The 15,633-nt window shown below is 39.1% G+C and overlaps 1 protein-coding gene across 5 annotated transcripts in view; it reads right to left on the reverse strand.

The window, feature by feature from the left end:
* NRG1 (neuregulin 1) overlaps positions 1-15,633 on the reverse strand; it is a 199,975-nt gene that overhangs the window by 130,721 nt on the left and 53,621 nt on the right. For all 5 annotated transcript variants that reach the window (XM_036011629.1, XM_036011627.1, XM_036011628.1 and 2 more), the window contains exons 4-5: positions 7,495-7,545; positions 5,185-5,235 (exon numbers count right to left, since the gene is read on the reverse strand). In XM_036011629.1, coding sequence (XP_035867522.1) covers positions 5,185-5,235; positions 7,495-7,545 — 102 coding nt within the window. The remainder of the gene's footprint in view (positions 1-5,184; positions 5,236-7,494; positions 7,546-15,633) is intronic.

The raw sequence follows: 15,633 nt of genomic DNA on the forward strand, positions 1-15,633 counted from the left end.
GCAGTAAGTTTCCAGAGCGTATGAATGGCTGTGATATATTGTACAAGTGACTTCTCTTGCTCCAAGTCACTGTATTGTCCTAAATATCTGTAAATAACTCTAGGCAATCAGAAAGACAAAAAAATACCCGGTTGGGCAATTTCCTTTTCAAATTATTCTTTTATTGCTATATGATGCATGGTAATTTATTTGTCCACAATAGACTGGGCCACCACACCCTTGAAAAATGCCATGTTTATAAGAATCTGGAAATACAATTTGCATCCAGTTAGAAGTAGCTCTCCAATAGAGACAGGGCAGAGTTCATGTTTTGCCACCAATAAAGATCTGAAATTGAAATGCAATTTTTCCAGCTGAAAATCATTTAGCAAAGGTCCAAGCAGTCTTTTCTACAATTAAAGCAGGTACGTCAGTTACAGGTGAGAGTGGACTCTAAGAATCATGGCTCCAAATTTCAGCAACGGACTAATCTAATCTAATCTAATCAATACATATTACTGCATCTCATTATAACTGAAATGTCTCTGCAGACCAAAGACATTTTTTCCCCTTCAGCTAGCTCTTTTAGGTGCCAAATTGAAGATTGAATTGTTCATTTCATTCAGAGATTTCAAAGAGGACTTCCTGGATAAGTTCCTTTGAAATGCTGCCTTAGCTGAGAGTATAAAATATTTTGCAGAGACAGTGATTTCTTGGCACGGAACTTTCAGCAGCATCATTTAGAGTAAAAGTCATTAATTTCTTTCCTCCTCCAACACTGAGGATATTGTCCCATAGTGTTCAAGTAAGATGCAAGGACTCCCCGATCTTCATTCTCTCTTCAGGGCCACGTCACGCTTTGAGGTGCTCCCTCTCTTCCATACATAGAGGGGAGACCACCTAACCGGAAAGCCTCGCCAAATGAATCACATTAGTTTTCCCACATGAGACTTCCCAGTATGGGTGTGAGATGCACAAGATTATACAGATATATGTAGAAACTGAGTCCCAGGGATGTTAAATAACTTGCTTCAGATTACACAGCAATTAACAGCAGCAGTACTGAGACTTCAGAACCTGAGTCCCTCCAAAGTCTGCGTTTTTTCTACCTACCCTTACCACCCGGCATGCTTTGATGCGTGACATAAAGATGATAGGGCTCAGCCGGTTCAGGCAATGCATTGACCTTCATCTACCAAACGCACTCCCAATCCACTTTGAATCAAAGACTACTTTTCAGTCTATTCACGGAATCTCATTCCTTTTAATACTAAAGTTTTTTCCCCTTTGAGGCGACTAAACCTCACACATCATTGTACTGATGAGGCTTGAATCCTGCTTGTGTGACTTTAGACAAGATACATCAGTTTCATCATCTGAGAACTGGAATAAGGTTTTGTGAGAACCGTGAGCCATCGTTTGTGTAAATCACCAGCACAGTGCCTGGCGCACAGTCAGCCTTTGATGAGAGTCTGCCATTATCATTACTACTATTAATATATTACTACTAAAGACTGTTTTCTAAAAACTTATCTTTATCTTTCCTATTTCTATTTATTAGGCTTTTCATTTTTGTTTTTCTTATTTATATATTAAGTTGGAATGGATGGTGCTTAATTCAGTAAAGTGGCTGGTATAACAATTGTATTTTCTACAGCATTCGACAAAATTGTCTGCAAAATGGGGTCACCGGCAGCTGGCAGTTCAGAGAGCAGTAATTAAGGTTTGCTCTAAACAATCCATTTACTTTTTTGCTGATCCTATATAAAGCAGGGACAAGAGAGTCCTACTGACTGTTCTGTAGGGCTCAAGCTCTTCTTCTAAAACCTGTCACTTACGTGTAATAGGATACTCATTTAGCAAATTATTTATACATTTTAAATCACAGATGGCCTCATTTACAAAAGAATAAAATAAAATGAAGAAAAAGAATGCTGCTCTTTATCAGGATACTATTATAGGAAACTTTAAAAATTGTAATTAAAAATTCTAAAAGTAGTGAATGTAGAATGCATGTTCCCCACTGCAAAAAAGTGGTTAAAATTTACCTCAAAAAAAGAAAGGACTATTAACTTTGATATTCTGCTAATACATACAAAATCCTAGGAAAAATAAATACAAAGATACAAAGGGGACAGAAATGATAAAGTGCTTGAAAATGAAAAATGACTCTGGCTGGCATAGCTCAGTGGATTGAGCTCGGGCTGTGAACAAAAGTGTCGCAGGTTCGATTCCCAGTCAGGGTACATGCCTGGGTTGCAGGCCATGACCCCCAGCAACCGCACATTGACGTTTTTCTCTCTCTCTCTATCTCCCTCCCTTCCCTCTCTAAAAATAAATAAATAAAATATTTAAAAAAATAAAAAAAAAAGAAAATGAAAAATGAATCCCTTAAAAACTTCTAGTCAAAAATGATTTCTTTATTGTCACAGTGACTCAAAAAATATTTAAGGATTTTAGATTTTAAAAATATTTTTTAAATTTCTGATTAGTGTTCAGTGACATGGGGAAAATGCTTATGATGCATTCAGCAAATAGAAGGAGCGTGAGCTGGAAGAAAGCCAGAATGAACACTGATGGAAGAAAATACACTAAAATCTTAGCAATATTAGTTTGAGTGGGTAGATGGGCAAATTTTTTTCTTCCCTTTGCTTTTCCTATTCCAACACAAGGAGTGAGGAACTTTGGGGGCTGGAGGGCAGGTAGGAAAGGCTTTGGGGAGAAACAGGGTGCCGGAAGGGAAGATGGCCCTGGCACCCCAGGCAGAGGGCCCTGACCAGGGCCACAGACCTAGACCCCCACCGCTGAGCCCTCTCTAAGGTGACTTGGCAGGGACAGCCTCTCCAAACAGGACTGGCAGGAGGGGGCGTTTCCCCACGAGGGTGTGCACGTCAGAACCTCACTGCGAACTCAGAGTGCAGCGCCTTTTTCACCCTGACCCAAAAAGCAACCCACATCATTGTAACACATAATAGGTTTGTTGAATCCATACTACTTCAGCACAGCTTTTCAAGATTTACTTTAAAAAACACCAATGTCAACAGTTCCAAGAACGTAGCCCACACAGACATGATTGCCCTGTAACAGCATAGTTCCTTTCGGGCTGAAATTAAACGTATAAAACCCTACTCTTCAGGGCTGATTACTTCTGACCCGTGAGAACTCTTCCCAGGCCTTTGACTCTTACATATTTTGAATCTTTCAGTCCAGCTCATTGCTGATTCTTTCAGTTTCACCTTCAGCCTTTGCTAAATAGAGATGTGTCTGCGTCACAGCTCTTCTGCAGTGCAGCGTGCTGCAGGATGCTGCCTCTGAATGAATGAGAGTCTCACCACCACGCGTTCACCGTTCTAACCGAGCCCGGACTTAGCGTCCTGCCACTGTTGGTTTATGTTGTCCAACTATAGAGCACGTTTTCATGACATTAAAAAATGTGTTAACGAATCACTTCAACGCTATTTACTGAGAGCCTCCTCCAAATTGAGGGCGGTGCACAAAACAACACACAGCTAATTTAACACAATGGTACACGAAGCCTTCTTTCTCTGTCTTAAACCTCTACCAGAAATGTCAGGGACTAATTCTGCTGAGATCAGCATCAGATTTCAAAATTATTTTCTCTCTCAACAGTATTGCAAGGAATGGAAATGTGGATGGAGAGATTCATTTCAGTTCCCTAAATCTCTGGAAAACCAAAAGAGATTTTTCTTCCATTCCATAATTACTCGACTATGCTTAAGGATAGCATCCATCACCCCATTAATGATAGCGTGAAGGGTTCCAATTACAAGTTTCAATAACTTTATTCAATGAGTCATGCAGGAGAGAAATTATTCCCAGAAAAAAAAGAACACCAAAAAGAAAAGCCTATATTTGCTCTTGCATAATAAACACTCAAATATAGAAAGCAAAGTACATGATTCCTTAATGCTAGTTAGTTAAAATCTATACAATTATACTAATCTTCCTACAAGCAGAATTAAATAGCAAATATCCTGAACTCCCCAGAGGGATTATCATTTTGGAGTAGGTAATGAGCGTTCTTGGAATTCAGAGGAGGCCGATTTAGCCTTTCCTAGCGTCACATTTCCTGTTTGATGTTACTGGACTGTGGTTACCAATCCAGTTGAATGATGCTTTATCTAGCTAAGAGATAGTCACAACATCATACTTCATGCACTGAAAAAGTATGCTTACATCACATCATCATGATTCTGGTACCACCAGCCTAAAGGGAAAGGCTCTAGGTCAAACTGGATCTACTTCAGCAGATTGACAAAACAACTCCAGTTGCCAAAAGTACAGACCTTCTTCTTTTTCAAGGGCTTCCTGCCAGGCCAATAGCCAAAGGAAACTGTTCCTTAAACACTCTCCAGGTGGGAGCTGAATAATCGAGAACATTTATTTACTGAAGAGCTGAGCAAACTGAGAAAGAGCTTTAAATATAGAGCTGAAATAAGGGAGAGAAAGACTGTAGTTATAAGTTTTATTTTTCAAGCTCTCCTATATTCCCCTGTTGGGTATCAGAATTTCATGCTATGCTAGTCACAATTTATAAGTATGAAAACTATTTTTACTAGTCCTTGCTAATAATGCCTTCAGTTCCCCTGACGTGGCACCAGGCACCAATCAGTCTAACGGCTGCAGAACTCCACAAGCACCAAGCGCATTGAACATTAAATAGGTGAAAACTAATCTGAGATCTTACCTAGGGACTCGCTCTCAAACATTTTCATAATTAGTCAGTTGCTATCCAATTTGAATTAAGGGCATCTATATATAGTTTCCTCACTGCCTCACAGCAGACTGTATACGAGAACTGAAGAGCTTTGGAAGAGAGGCCCCAGACAGCTGGGTATCATGCCTTAGGCAGTTGCTGAAGGCATCAAGACACACTTTAAAAAAAAAACAAAAACCGCACAATGTTCTTTGCTGCTCATTCAGAACTAGGCCTCAGAGGCTATTCAGTTATTTTACAACATTTAAAGGCAGTACATTATCCCCAAATTACCACGTGTGTGGTATCTCTTAATATCCAGATTTATCTTAGGGGGCCTTTCTATTTCAAATGGCAAATACCATCCTGCATCCAAGCCTGACACACGGCTCGTCAGTAACTGCAGAGGGTAGCAGTGAACACAACCTTCAGAAACAGACACTGTCTTGGGTTAAAAACTAGTGAAGAGAATATTTAAATATACTTACATGAAGAAGTATTTGCTCCTTCGGTTGTTACTGATATTCTAATGGGAGACTCTATAAGACACAAAAGTGGAATGACGCTTTATTGAGTCATGCCTCTTAGATTCTGACATTAGGAATTGGCCTGGCTTGGGTAGCATCCAGGAGAAGAGGACTAGAACACAGTGCAACTGAAAAGCTGAAGCATTTCAAAGTCAGAGGAAAATGTAGGCACTATTCGAAGACCACAAAGGAGTATTTCTGTAGTCCAGATCCAAAGACTTTTGAAAGAGGAGAAAATGGAGCGGGTCCCTCTGCAAAGATAAAACCCACACCAAACGCTGTATGCACGTCCTAGAAATGCTCTAAACAGGTCCACACTCCAGGTGAGATAGACAATTCCTTTACTGACGTGTGTAGTCTTGACCTTTAGAAACGTGAAACCAAGGAAGATAATCCCCATATTTAGTGGGAATGAAAGTCAACTTTCATGCATAGAAAAAATTAAAAAGAAAAGAAAAAGAACAAGAATATTTTCAGGCAACGTGGTCTGCATAAACATCCTGAGCAAACACAGTGCTGAAGAACCACTAGAAGAATTACATTAGGATGCAAACAAAACATGCTGAACAAGTCCATAATACAATCACCGGGGATGCAGTAGGAAGATTCTCTTAGGTCACAAGGATAAGGGAGGAAAACCAGTATGTAAGTACAGACCTGCGTAAAACATCACTCGTGCAGCAAAGAAAGCATGGGACCTAAGGGTCTTTATTAGTAAGAAATAAGAGCAGTTTAGTATCAAAGAAAGATTGAAATTCAGCATCCAGAAAGTTATAAAGATTCAAGTAATATATCAGAAAATAACAGTTACAGTCTAAATTCCAAAGACAAGCACCATGTAAATTTAAAAGCTCAGGTTTATAACAATATCTACAAAAGTTGGACAACTAAGTCCCTACATTTAAAAAAAAATCCCTGAATGAAATGTGAAGAAATTCAAATTAGTCAACGATTCTTTTCTTCTGATCTCTCTTTCCGTCCATCCTTTTCTTTCTTCTTCCCTCCACCTCCCACCTCTCTCTCCCTCTCACTCTCTCTCTCTCTAAGATCTGCTTAGAGTCCAGGCTCATCCCACCCTACAATACAGATACTTATACATAAGTAATTACCCATGAATATGTCCTAAATATGGCCAAACTATCTAGGATACTGAGAAACTTAGCTGTTATGATTTTAACAATAGCTTTAAAGGGAAGGTTAAAACTGGTGAAGGGAAGATTTTTTAAAAAAAGATTGTGCTGTGTCAGATTATATGGCCTCCTGTAGGTTCAACAAGGTATAGGCCATAAAAAAATATATATATATATAACTTTAAATACGGAGTAATGGAAAGTGTACTGAGCATGAAGTATCCACTTGCCTGAGCTTACTGAGCTATGTGACTTAACATTCCTAATGGTCATTTATATAATAAAGAAAATGTTTTCTCATTTGAATAATGAAGAAAACCAATGTCTTGTTCCACAAATCTGTTGTCATTACTGAATGAGATGCAAAAATCTTTGTAAACTGTAAAGTATCAGGAAAAAAAAGCGAGTTATTATAGTTTTGAAGTTAGTTTTAGTTTTGTATCTAGGTCTGCAAAAACTTGCTTCCAATTGAGTACAAATTTTTACATATTTTGAAGTTTTGTTTCCTGCAAAATTACAGAGGATAAGAAAAAGTAAAAAGAAATCAGAGTAGATTAACTAAATACACAACTAGTGGAGAAATGGATGACTTGTGAGGATACATGCATTAGTACATTTGAGTTGTAAGTAGTGAGTATCTGCTCATACAGTAATTGCTGTTGGCAAATATTATAGGCAAGTGAGGAATAAACAAAAACCAACAACAATGAAGTCAGTGGTTTGTTTTTCAAGTTTAGTGACCCACACCTGATCCTCATTAGGTGCCAAAGGTCAGATGTCAGACACTGACCATCATCCAGGTGTAAGCTAGGATGGATGAAAGAGAGCAGAGGCGGCTAAGAAGAGCACCTATAAAGATATAAAACCTGAACTGGTAACCAGATGTCTCCTTTACTGCACTCATGTCCCTAAATTGTATCTAAACATAGATTTCTCTTCCTCATGCATGCCTCTCAGGCCCAAGTGCAGACTCCTTTAAGGAAAATCCAAAAAGGCAGAATGAGCTGGAGAGAAATATTGGGGCAGAAAACAAGCACGGCTTAAATCTGGATGCAGAAGGGGTTCTGATTAGTAGAAGGAGCAGCCAGCAGTGATGTCTGTCATTCTGGTTAGTAACATTGGCCGAGCTGGTTTGCCTTACCTGAAGACACATATGCCCTTTCAGTTGAGGCTGGCATGCCAGTGACGATCTCTGCAAAAAAGAAAAGGTGATAGGATATTATGATGTACAGTCAGGAGGCCGGGAGCCAGTTCCACAGCCTGCCTTCAACCTAAAACTGAGTAAAAAGGAAGGAAGTATTGCAAGGGAGTGATGAAAGCAGGGTTTACCCATATAGAGTGAAAAAGGCAAAAAAAAAGAGACCGTCCAGACACGCAGTTCTCCTTTCTTGAACAAAGAGCGTGAGATGAATGGCGCTAGAGTAATTAGGAAGAATTCACTGCCCCCACCGGGGTCAGGGAAGGACAGTATACGACACAGATGTCAAGGACTCCTCCTCAGAAAGGAAGGCAGCAATTGCAGAGCTGAGAAAATCAAAGCTGGAGTCAGAATTATTAAATTACAGATCTTTGGAGAATTCCAGTTTTGTTCAAAAACAGAAACAGGCAATGTTTCTACTTGGGATTGGTGGAAAACATCAAATTCTGGCATTGAACTCTACATAAAACTGACAACAATAAGCAAGATTGGGTGCCTTATCAACTGATAGACACTTCAGCTACCGAGGGCAGGACATAAGGAGGCATCTCCCACTGGAAATAAATGAAGTGAACACTACCGTTGTGGGAATTGTGACAGTCATGTTCAAACTCTGGCTTGCATTCTCACCACTTCTATGATGAAAGAAAATGATTACACTAATTAATTCATTCTCTTGTTAAGATGTAATTTTTTGAGCAAGGTATTGTTTTATAAAGCCTTCATGGCAAGGTGTAGATATGCAATGATGAATATATTCAACATTCACTGTGTGTATAATTATTGCTATGACTGATTAACTGAATAGTATTTTACTATTTACTAACCAGGACAAAACAATTAGTTGAATCTGTTATGATTTATTATAGATACATTACAAGAGTTACCAGATTCTACTAAAATCCTAAGCAGGTCAATTATGTTATCAATTACATAGCCTGTTAATCATGGAGTTAGAAATGTTCATGATCAATATAATCATCTTTAAACATAGATATGACCATTTAGGATTTCCATGAGAGGACTAGTGTAATAGGTAAGAAAAATTAACCTAAGTGGCAATATTTCTTCAACCTGAAAGGCTTCTCCAGACATAAAAGGTTTTATGAAACTGGAAGGAAAAATGGCATGTGAGATTCAGCAGGAAGGCTGGTGAGTAAGTGTCAAGCTAAATATGAATATATGAAGGTCAGAAATATACCCTAAGTAAGACCAAATGTGTCTTTCTCATGCAAATTAAGTGTGGATGGTCCTCTCTAATCACGCATTAGGAGGACAAACCATTCAAGGCGTGAGACTATTACCAAGACACCAAAGTTGCCTATCTGGGTTCTTATACCCACCCAAACTGGGACAAAGTGAAAGAAACACGTGTGTGAGGGTATAGGATACCCTTCAGACTTTCTCAAGCACCAGGCATTAAAGAGGACATTCTGAGCTGGTAATATGGCAACATCTGTTTCTGAAATGGCTACAACTAGCTTTCTTGATTTGGGCTGTAGAAAACAAAATTGCTCTTCTTTGGGGAAAATTTAATCTGCGAGAAATGTTTTTGTGAAAGATTTACAGCGCTGGTCTATCTTTATGAATGCCCAGAGGAAGGTCCACATTCCCAAGCAAGGAGCCCGCAGGAGGCGCAATGCCTGCCGGTTCTGTCCTTCAGGAGGCACGGATGACTGACAGCCAGTGAAGACGTGCGCTCAGGGTCACAAGACCTGGGCAAGCGTCCCACTCCCAGCATGAATCAAGACTCTTCACGTTTTTTTTGACAAACTAAGTAATTGGTCACCATGACCTTCCAAGAAAAAAAAATCAGAGCTGTTTTATCTTCTGCATAAAATATCTCACATTAGAGGAAAGGTTAACCATAACGTTTCCTCTTTTAACCAAATGTTACATTAAAATACCAGAACAGGAGGTTACTACAAAGATGTATCTATACAGAGACAACTTAAAATAGCCTCCATTCCTATAATTAGATATTTATCCTGGAGACCTTTAAAAATATCTGTAATGATTATAGTTCTAATAAAAACCTTCTGAATTATCTTGGTGAAAATATGAGTTCAGAAGTTATATACTTCTATACTAAAAAAGTCTTGCTAATAAGAAAAGTTAATCTTTTTATTAAAACCACTTAGCAAGCATTTTTATGTGTGTTATTGGTAGAATTCATAGATTTAGAAAACAATCTATTGTTATAAGTGAGATTAAAAATAACTTTCTCTGAAATTATTAAATCCTACAATCCCCTTGAAGTTTAAGAATTGCATTTTCCCACAGCAATTTGGAAAGTTAAATTTGTTAATTTATAAAAGACATCCCCTTCATTAGTGCAAAATAATAAGGACTTAAAATCATCAGAAACTGAACACAACAGACAGCTCAGCAACTTATGCTGAGTAGGCAAGTAAACATAATGAACATTAGTGTTTTGTAATGTTTGAATGTTTTTTTAATGAATTGGATCTGGTCTCAAAAAAAAGTTGCAGTGTCTGAAAATACATCTTCTAGAAAGCAAATTTTCTAACCATTATATATGCATGACTTGTTTGAGACTTCACCAAGAGCATAATACAATAAATACAGCAATTTAGAAAAAATACACATGTACATGCTATGTACAAACATACATATGATGTTTCTGTGTGCACTTAAATATCAAATCATGTGACTCTGTTGTTCTAAAACTGCAGGCCATTGTGCATACAAAACATTTGCTCAAGTATCTTTTTTAAAGATTTAAAATGGGCACACTTATGTGTCTGCACTGGTAAAGATGATTTCAGGAACATCTTTGACTGTCTGAATTCTTGCTCATAGTGAGTGCTTACCTTAAAGCAGCTGGGAAATTTTAGAATTGATAAATGATGTAGGGACAGGATAGATACTATGCATTAAACAGAAAACTCTAGCCCTGGCTGCTGTGGCTCAGTGGATTGAGTGGCAGTCTACAAACCAAAAGGTCAAGGGTTCAATTCCCAGTCAGGGCACACGCCTGGATTGCAGGCCAGGCCCCCAGTGCGGGGTGTGCAGGAGGCAACCACGTATTGATGTTTCTCTCCCTATCTCTCACTCCCTCCCTTCTCCTCTGTCTAGAAATAAATAAAATCTTTTAAAAAAGACAATTCTATCCCACTAATACTAGCCTTCTTGGGACTCCCACACAATGTGCCATACATGGAGTCTACCACAGAAATCACTGAGCAGATTTGTATGCTTCTCTGTGTAACTCCAGGCTGGGCACCAATACCATAACATGGCAACAACTCTGCCAACTGGGACAGAGAATGAGGATAACCCTGTTACGCACATGAGACAGTTTTTTTAAGGGACCAATTGATATATTAATCAAATTTCATAAAAATAATATCTTTCTGCTCATCACAACCGAAACAGCTATTTTATGGCTATGAGTCCAACTGCTTTTATGGGATCTTAAATCTCATTCAAATAATTTTTCTCCTGATTAAATAAAACAAAAGAAAATATAGTAGAAGATATGACTGATTTGTTATATTTTCTCCTGCATTTACCTTTCAAAAGGCATCAGTATTTAATTAATTTGAAAACCGGCTAGGTCTATTATTCTCTTCCCTTGTCCAGTGCCCAGGAGTTTTCATGGAGCTACTTAGATAAGAATTAATTGCTAAATTAAGGTTTCCTACACACAAACCAAGCCAAATAAAAATAAACATATAGTGTATGGGCTTTGGAAGCCTAGTGTTCGTGGCCTTTTAAACTGCCATATTTGAATTCATAAAAGGAATCACTGGTATCCACCATGTAATGAGGATGCCCTTCGTGAGATCCTTCTTTATGTGAAAACTCAACTGGGCCTTGTTAGGTGTACATAATCCCCGAAGCAATTAGCAGCTTGCATAGGTTTAGATTTGTCTACTGTAGGGCCAATTCTTTTTTCCACATAAGGTAGGGACGAAAAGGCATTGGAAAGGCAGAAAACATAAGTTTCTAAACAACAGCTTAGCAAATTGATTGGCTATGTGTATATTATTTTCTAAATGACTGAAAATAATGGAAATATAGCCATTGTTTCCCTCAAGCACAAAATGATCGAAGGGGAATTCCGTGGGTTTTTTAAAAATCATTTTATTTATATCTAGTTGCTAATCAAAGTCAATTTAAATAATGAGTTGCATGGCAGAAAGTTCTGATTTTTGAAAGGGAGACTTTTATGATATGCTAATTTTATTCTAATAGTTGTAGAGCTGTCTTAAAAGGATTAAACATAGTGTCACACAGCAAGGTCACCTTGCTACATTTTGTCCACTTTTTTCTGGAAAGAAAAGTAAATATTCTCCCTTAATGTCTTCTGGCGACCCCTGCCATCCCTCCTAGAATCTTATATAAAAATCTTTTCTAAAGGTATTGGCTCAAAGAAAGTGTCTGTGTGAGAATTTAAGAAAATCACAAGGAATCTTTTGCATAGGATGGTATTAGGGTAATTAGCTCTAGCAACATACCAGGATCTCTCATCAAAGCTACCTACAAAGAAATTCTCAAACCATAGTTGTGTACTTACTAGAAAAATATGGGAGAGGTGCCAAAGACCACATAAGATAAACAAAATTATTGATATTTTATAGAAACATAAATTAAAATCTTGAGGGAGTTCTATATAATATTTGGATAACATTCCTACCTCTAAGACTTTTCTTCTAGGACCCCCGGAGAAAAAGAAATTCTTGAGAATTCCACTCTCCCAGCCCAAGTCAACAGTAAATACACGTTAGGAAGACACGGCTGAGCCATGCGGCAGTTTGTCACCGTGGTCGAGTGTTCTTTTTCTCTCTGAGACAGGTTTTCCGTGCGACCTTTGCCCAGATTCCCAGGGAGACGGGGGACGTAACGACACGACGTAGTGCCTCGGGGTCCCACAGTGCTCAGACCCGAGCTGGCTTCTATGATAATCCACCTTGATCTGGAGGTGGCCAATTCATAGATGGTGGTGGAAGAGGGTGAAGGACCACAGTGTTACATGTTTTCCTTTTGGTCACACTAGAACCAAGCCCCTGTGGTGCCGTGAGAAGAGTCTCCCAGCACACGCAATGCGCTGGCCTTCTTGGTCACGGTGCCTGCCACGCGTGGGCTCCGATGCGCTGCACTGCCCACCCACCGCCGCGGAGGACAGGCGTGTTTCCAGGCAGCCTAGTTTGTGGCTTCCTTCTCCTGGGCTGGGCCCATGGGGGGCACCTGATCAGCAGGCAAATGATTTGGAAGCTCTCTAGGTCTTCCCACGGGGTCTGGTACAATAAGCTTTACCAATCAGATTCGTGCTAGGGGAGTTTGACTTGGGAACTAAGGAAACGACCATAGAGAAGGAGTTAAAACTGACAGAATGCCTTAAAAAGAGCCATGAAGAAGACGATGGCCTCGTGGGGTGATATCCAGTCAGAGTGTGGGATTATGAAGAAGCATAGTTAAAAGCACAGGAAGTGAGAAGATACAAGAAATAGCAGAAGAGTCCAGAAGTGTCTGAGGCACATGGAAGGCAGCAACAGAGAAGAGCCGTAGACTCCCCTTGTTTACAGTCTTAGAGATGCCCCAGGCTCAGTCCAGTGTCCTGGAGGCCCCGTGCTAATGAAGGTCTACTTCTTCCCCATGGAATCTCTTTCTCCTTATGCCTCACACCATCCCTTCAGTTTCTATTTTTTACAAACCAAAGAATCAACCTGAAACAATGGTAAGCACACCACCAAGTACAGAGTGAGCTACACTGGGCCAGGAATTAAAGGAATCTGGGTTCATGTCCCCTTGTGCTACCAAATATCTTCTGATGCTGAATGTGTCTGTTTAAGGCACAGTCTATGCCTCAATTTCTTCTTAAATACAATGAGAGGGCTGGATAAGGGTTAACTCATCCTAATGTTCTAAGAAGAAAATAAAGACAAGACCCCTTACATTGCAACTGAGATCCTTCATTCTCCCTCAGATGCTTTAAATGGCTCACCCCCTGAAGAATTTTAGCTGGTTGTTCAAGAGTGGCCTTCTTACAATATTCCACGAAGTTCTCTTTATTCTTGTCAGGTATTTATGATTTATTATCAAAAACTTCCCTACTTTCATTTCTCTACACTACAGTTGGTCAATAATAAGTAGACAATCTTGAAACCAATTCTTGAATGAATACACAAAAAAATGATGTTTCTTGTATGAGAGAAAGGTAAAAAGCCATATTTTCTAACTTTTGGAACCCCCATTAATGGAGAAAGAAGCCTATGAGTTTTTTTCCAGAAATCTTATAGTGTTAAATAATTCACTGCTTAATCCAGTAAAAGAGAAAGCATGGAATAATTAATATAATACCATTGAAAGCGCTCAGCGAGACCATGACACTTATTCTAATTTTATTTTCCTGGGACTTTATGGTATGCATAGCTTCCCACATCCAATCCAAGTGTCGAAATCATAATTCAACAGCGTTTACCACAAGCAGACGCATTGAATCAAGCAAGCCAGGGACAAACTGAGAGCAAGCTATTAAACAGGGTTTAATAGGAAAAAATAAGCTGCTAATGTTAATTTATAAATTTGTGTTTCAAGTAGCATCCTACAAAATTCTACGTGGGTGAAAAATCTATTACTTAACCTGCTCTGACTAAGAAGTAAAGTGACGTTGTATTTACTCACATAAATTTTAAACGGCTTTTACATTTCTAAACTATAAACATAGCTTCTAAAAATAGTGATGGAAACTACTTTTCACTGTCATCCTTCACTCTCTGTGGGGGGAGGTATTTACAATGAAAGTAATGACCTATGATTAGACTGCAATAGAGTAGTTTGTTGGGAAATCCTGAGAAGACTAGGCATTAAGCTGGATTTCCCCAGCCCTTCCATATTTTTTCCCAATATTTTAATTTTTTCTTATAAATATTTTTTACTAATATTTGAATACAGTTGTCCCCATTTTCCCATTACCACTTTCCCCCATCCCACCCACCCACACCTCCCACCCTCAATCCTACCCCCTTTTGGCTTTGTCCATGGGTCCTTTATACATGTTTCTTGATGACCCTTCCCCTTCCATATTTTTAACTCACTCCTTTCTATCCATCCTATTAGGTCAACCGACACAAACTACGTATATCGGTCTCCTATTGGAGTTGTCCCTTCAAGTTATTTTTACTCTTCCGTTTCGGGACTAGCATTTTTACATTATCACCTTATGAGATCAGGCCTTTGCAGGGACACACCTTGTCATCTGTCTATGGCCCAGGAGCAGTGCGACGGGCTTGGTTTTATCACAGATGACAGGGCTGGCAAAGGCAGCAATGAAGTGCCACTTTCATAAAGAAAAAGCAGCACCCACTATTTCAGGAGATTTAGACGCTCACACTGCCAGGGCACTGTCAGCCTCTGTGGATGACTCCATCCAACGAAGCAGCGTTGGGGTGTCCTGGACAGACAGCCGCCAGCGGTGGGTCTTTCACTTTCCTCAGAGAACGCAGAGATGTTTTTAGAGGGTAGGTGGCAACAGGTACCCTCAAGTCACTTGTTGAGCAAATGTCTCTGGGCACCATTCTCCAGGAAGCAGAAGCTCAAGCCTATACTCAGTAAAGAAAGGCTTTGCCTAGAGTCTCCTAATTTCAGAATTAATGGGCCTAAAAAGAAAAAAACTAATAGATTTAACTTTCTACTACCTTGAGTCAGATGTACTATGAATATATCTAAACACATAAGAATTGCCAAGACTAAGTGAAGATTGTATTGTTTACACATCCAATGTGCATGGATTTACATAATATATGTATGTAAATACATACAGTATACATAAATTCTGTATATGCATATGCATTCTGTAATAAATACACACATACATATTCTGTTGCTGATAGAGCCAAAGACTTGACTGCCCTCTCCAACTAATTCAATGGGAGGTACAAATCTTTCCTTTGAGTGGCCAGTCCTATTCTCTGTCATTCATGGCTTTATCAAATCCTGTAAAAAAATCTGTGCATATTTAAGGTCTATATAAGCTCAGGGAGTAGAGCTTTCTGGAGAACATACAAGATAGTTAAAGCATATGGTTTTATTTGTTCACAATGCTACTTAACACAG

The sequence above is a fragment of the Phyllostomus discolor genome, chromosome 11, assembly GCF_004126475.2.
Source record: "Phyllostomus discolor isolate MPI-MPIP mPhyDis1 chromosome 11, mPhyDis1.pri.v3, whole genome shotgun sequence".
Classification (NCBI taxonomy): Eukaryota; Metazoa; Chordata; class Mammalia; order Chiroptera; family Phyllostomidae; genus Phyllostomus; species Phyllostomus discolor.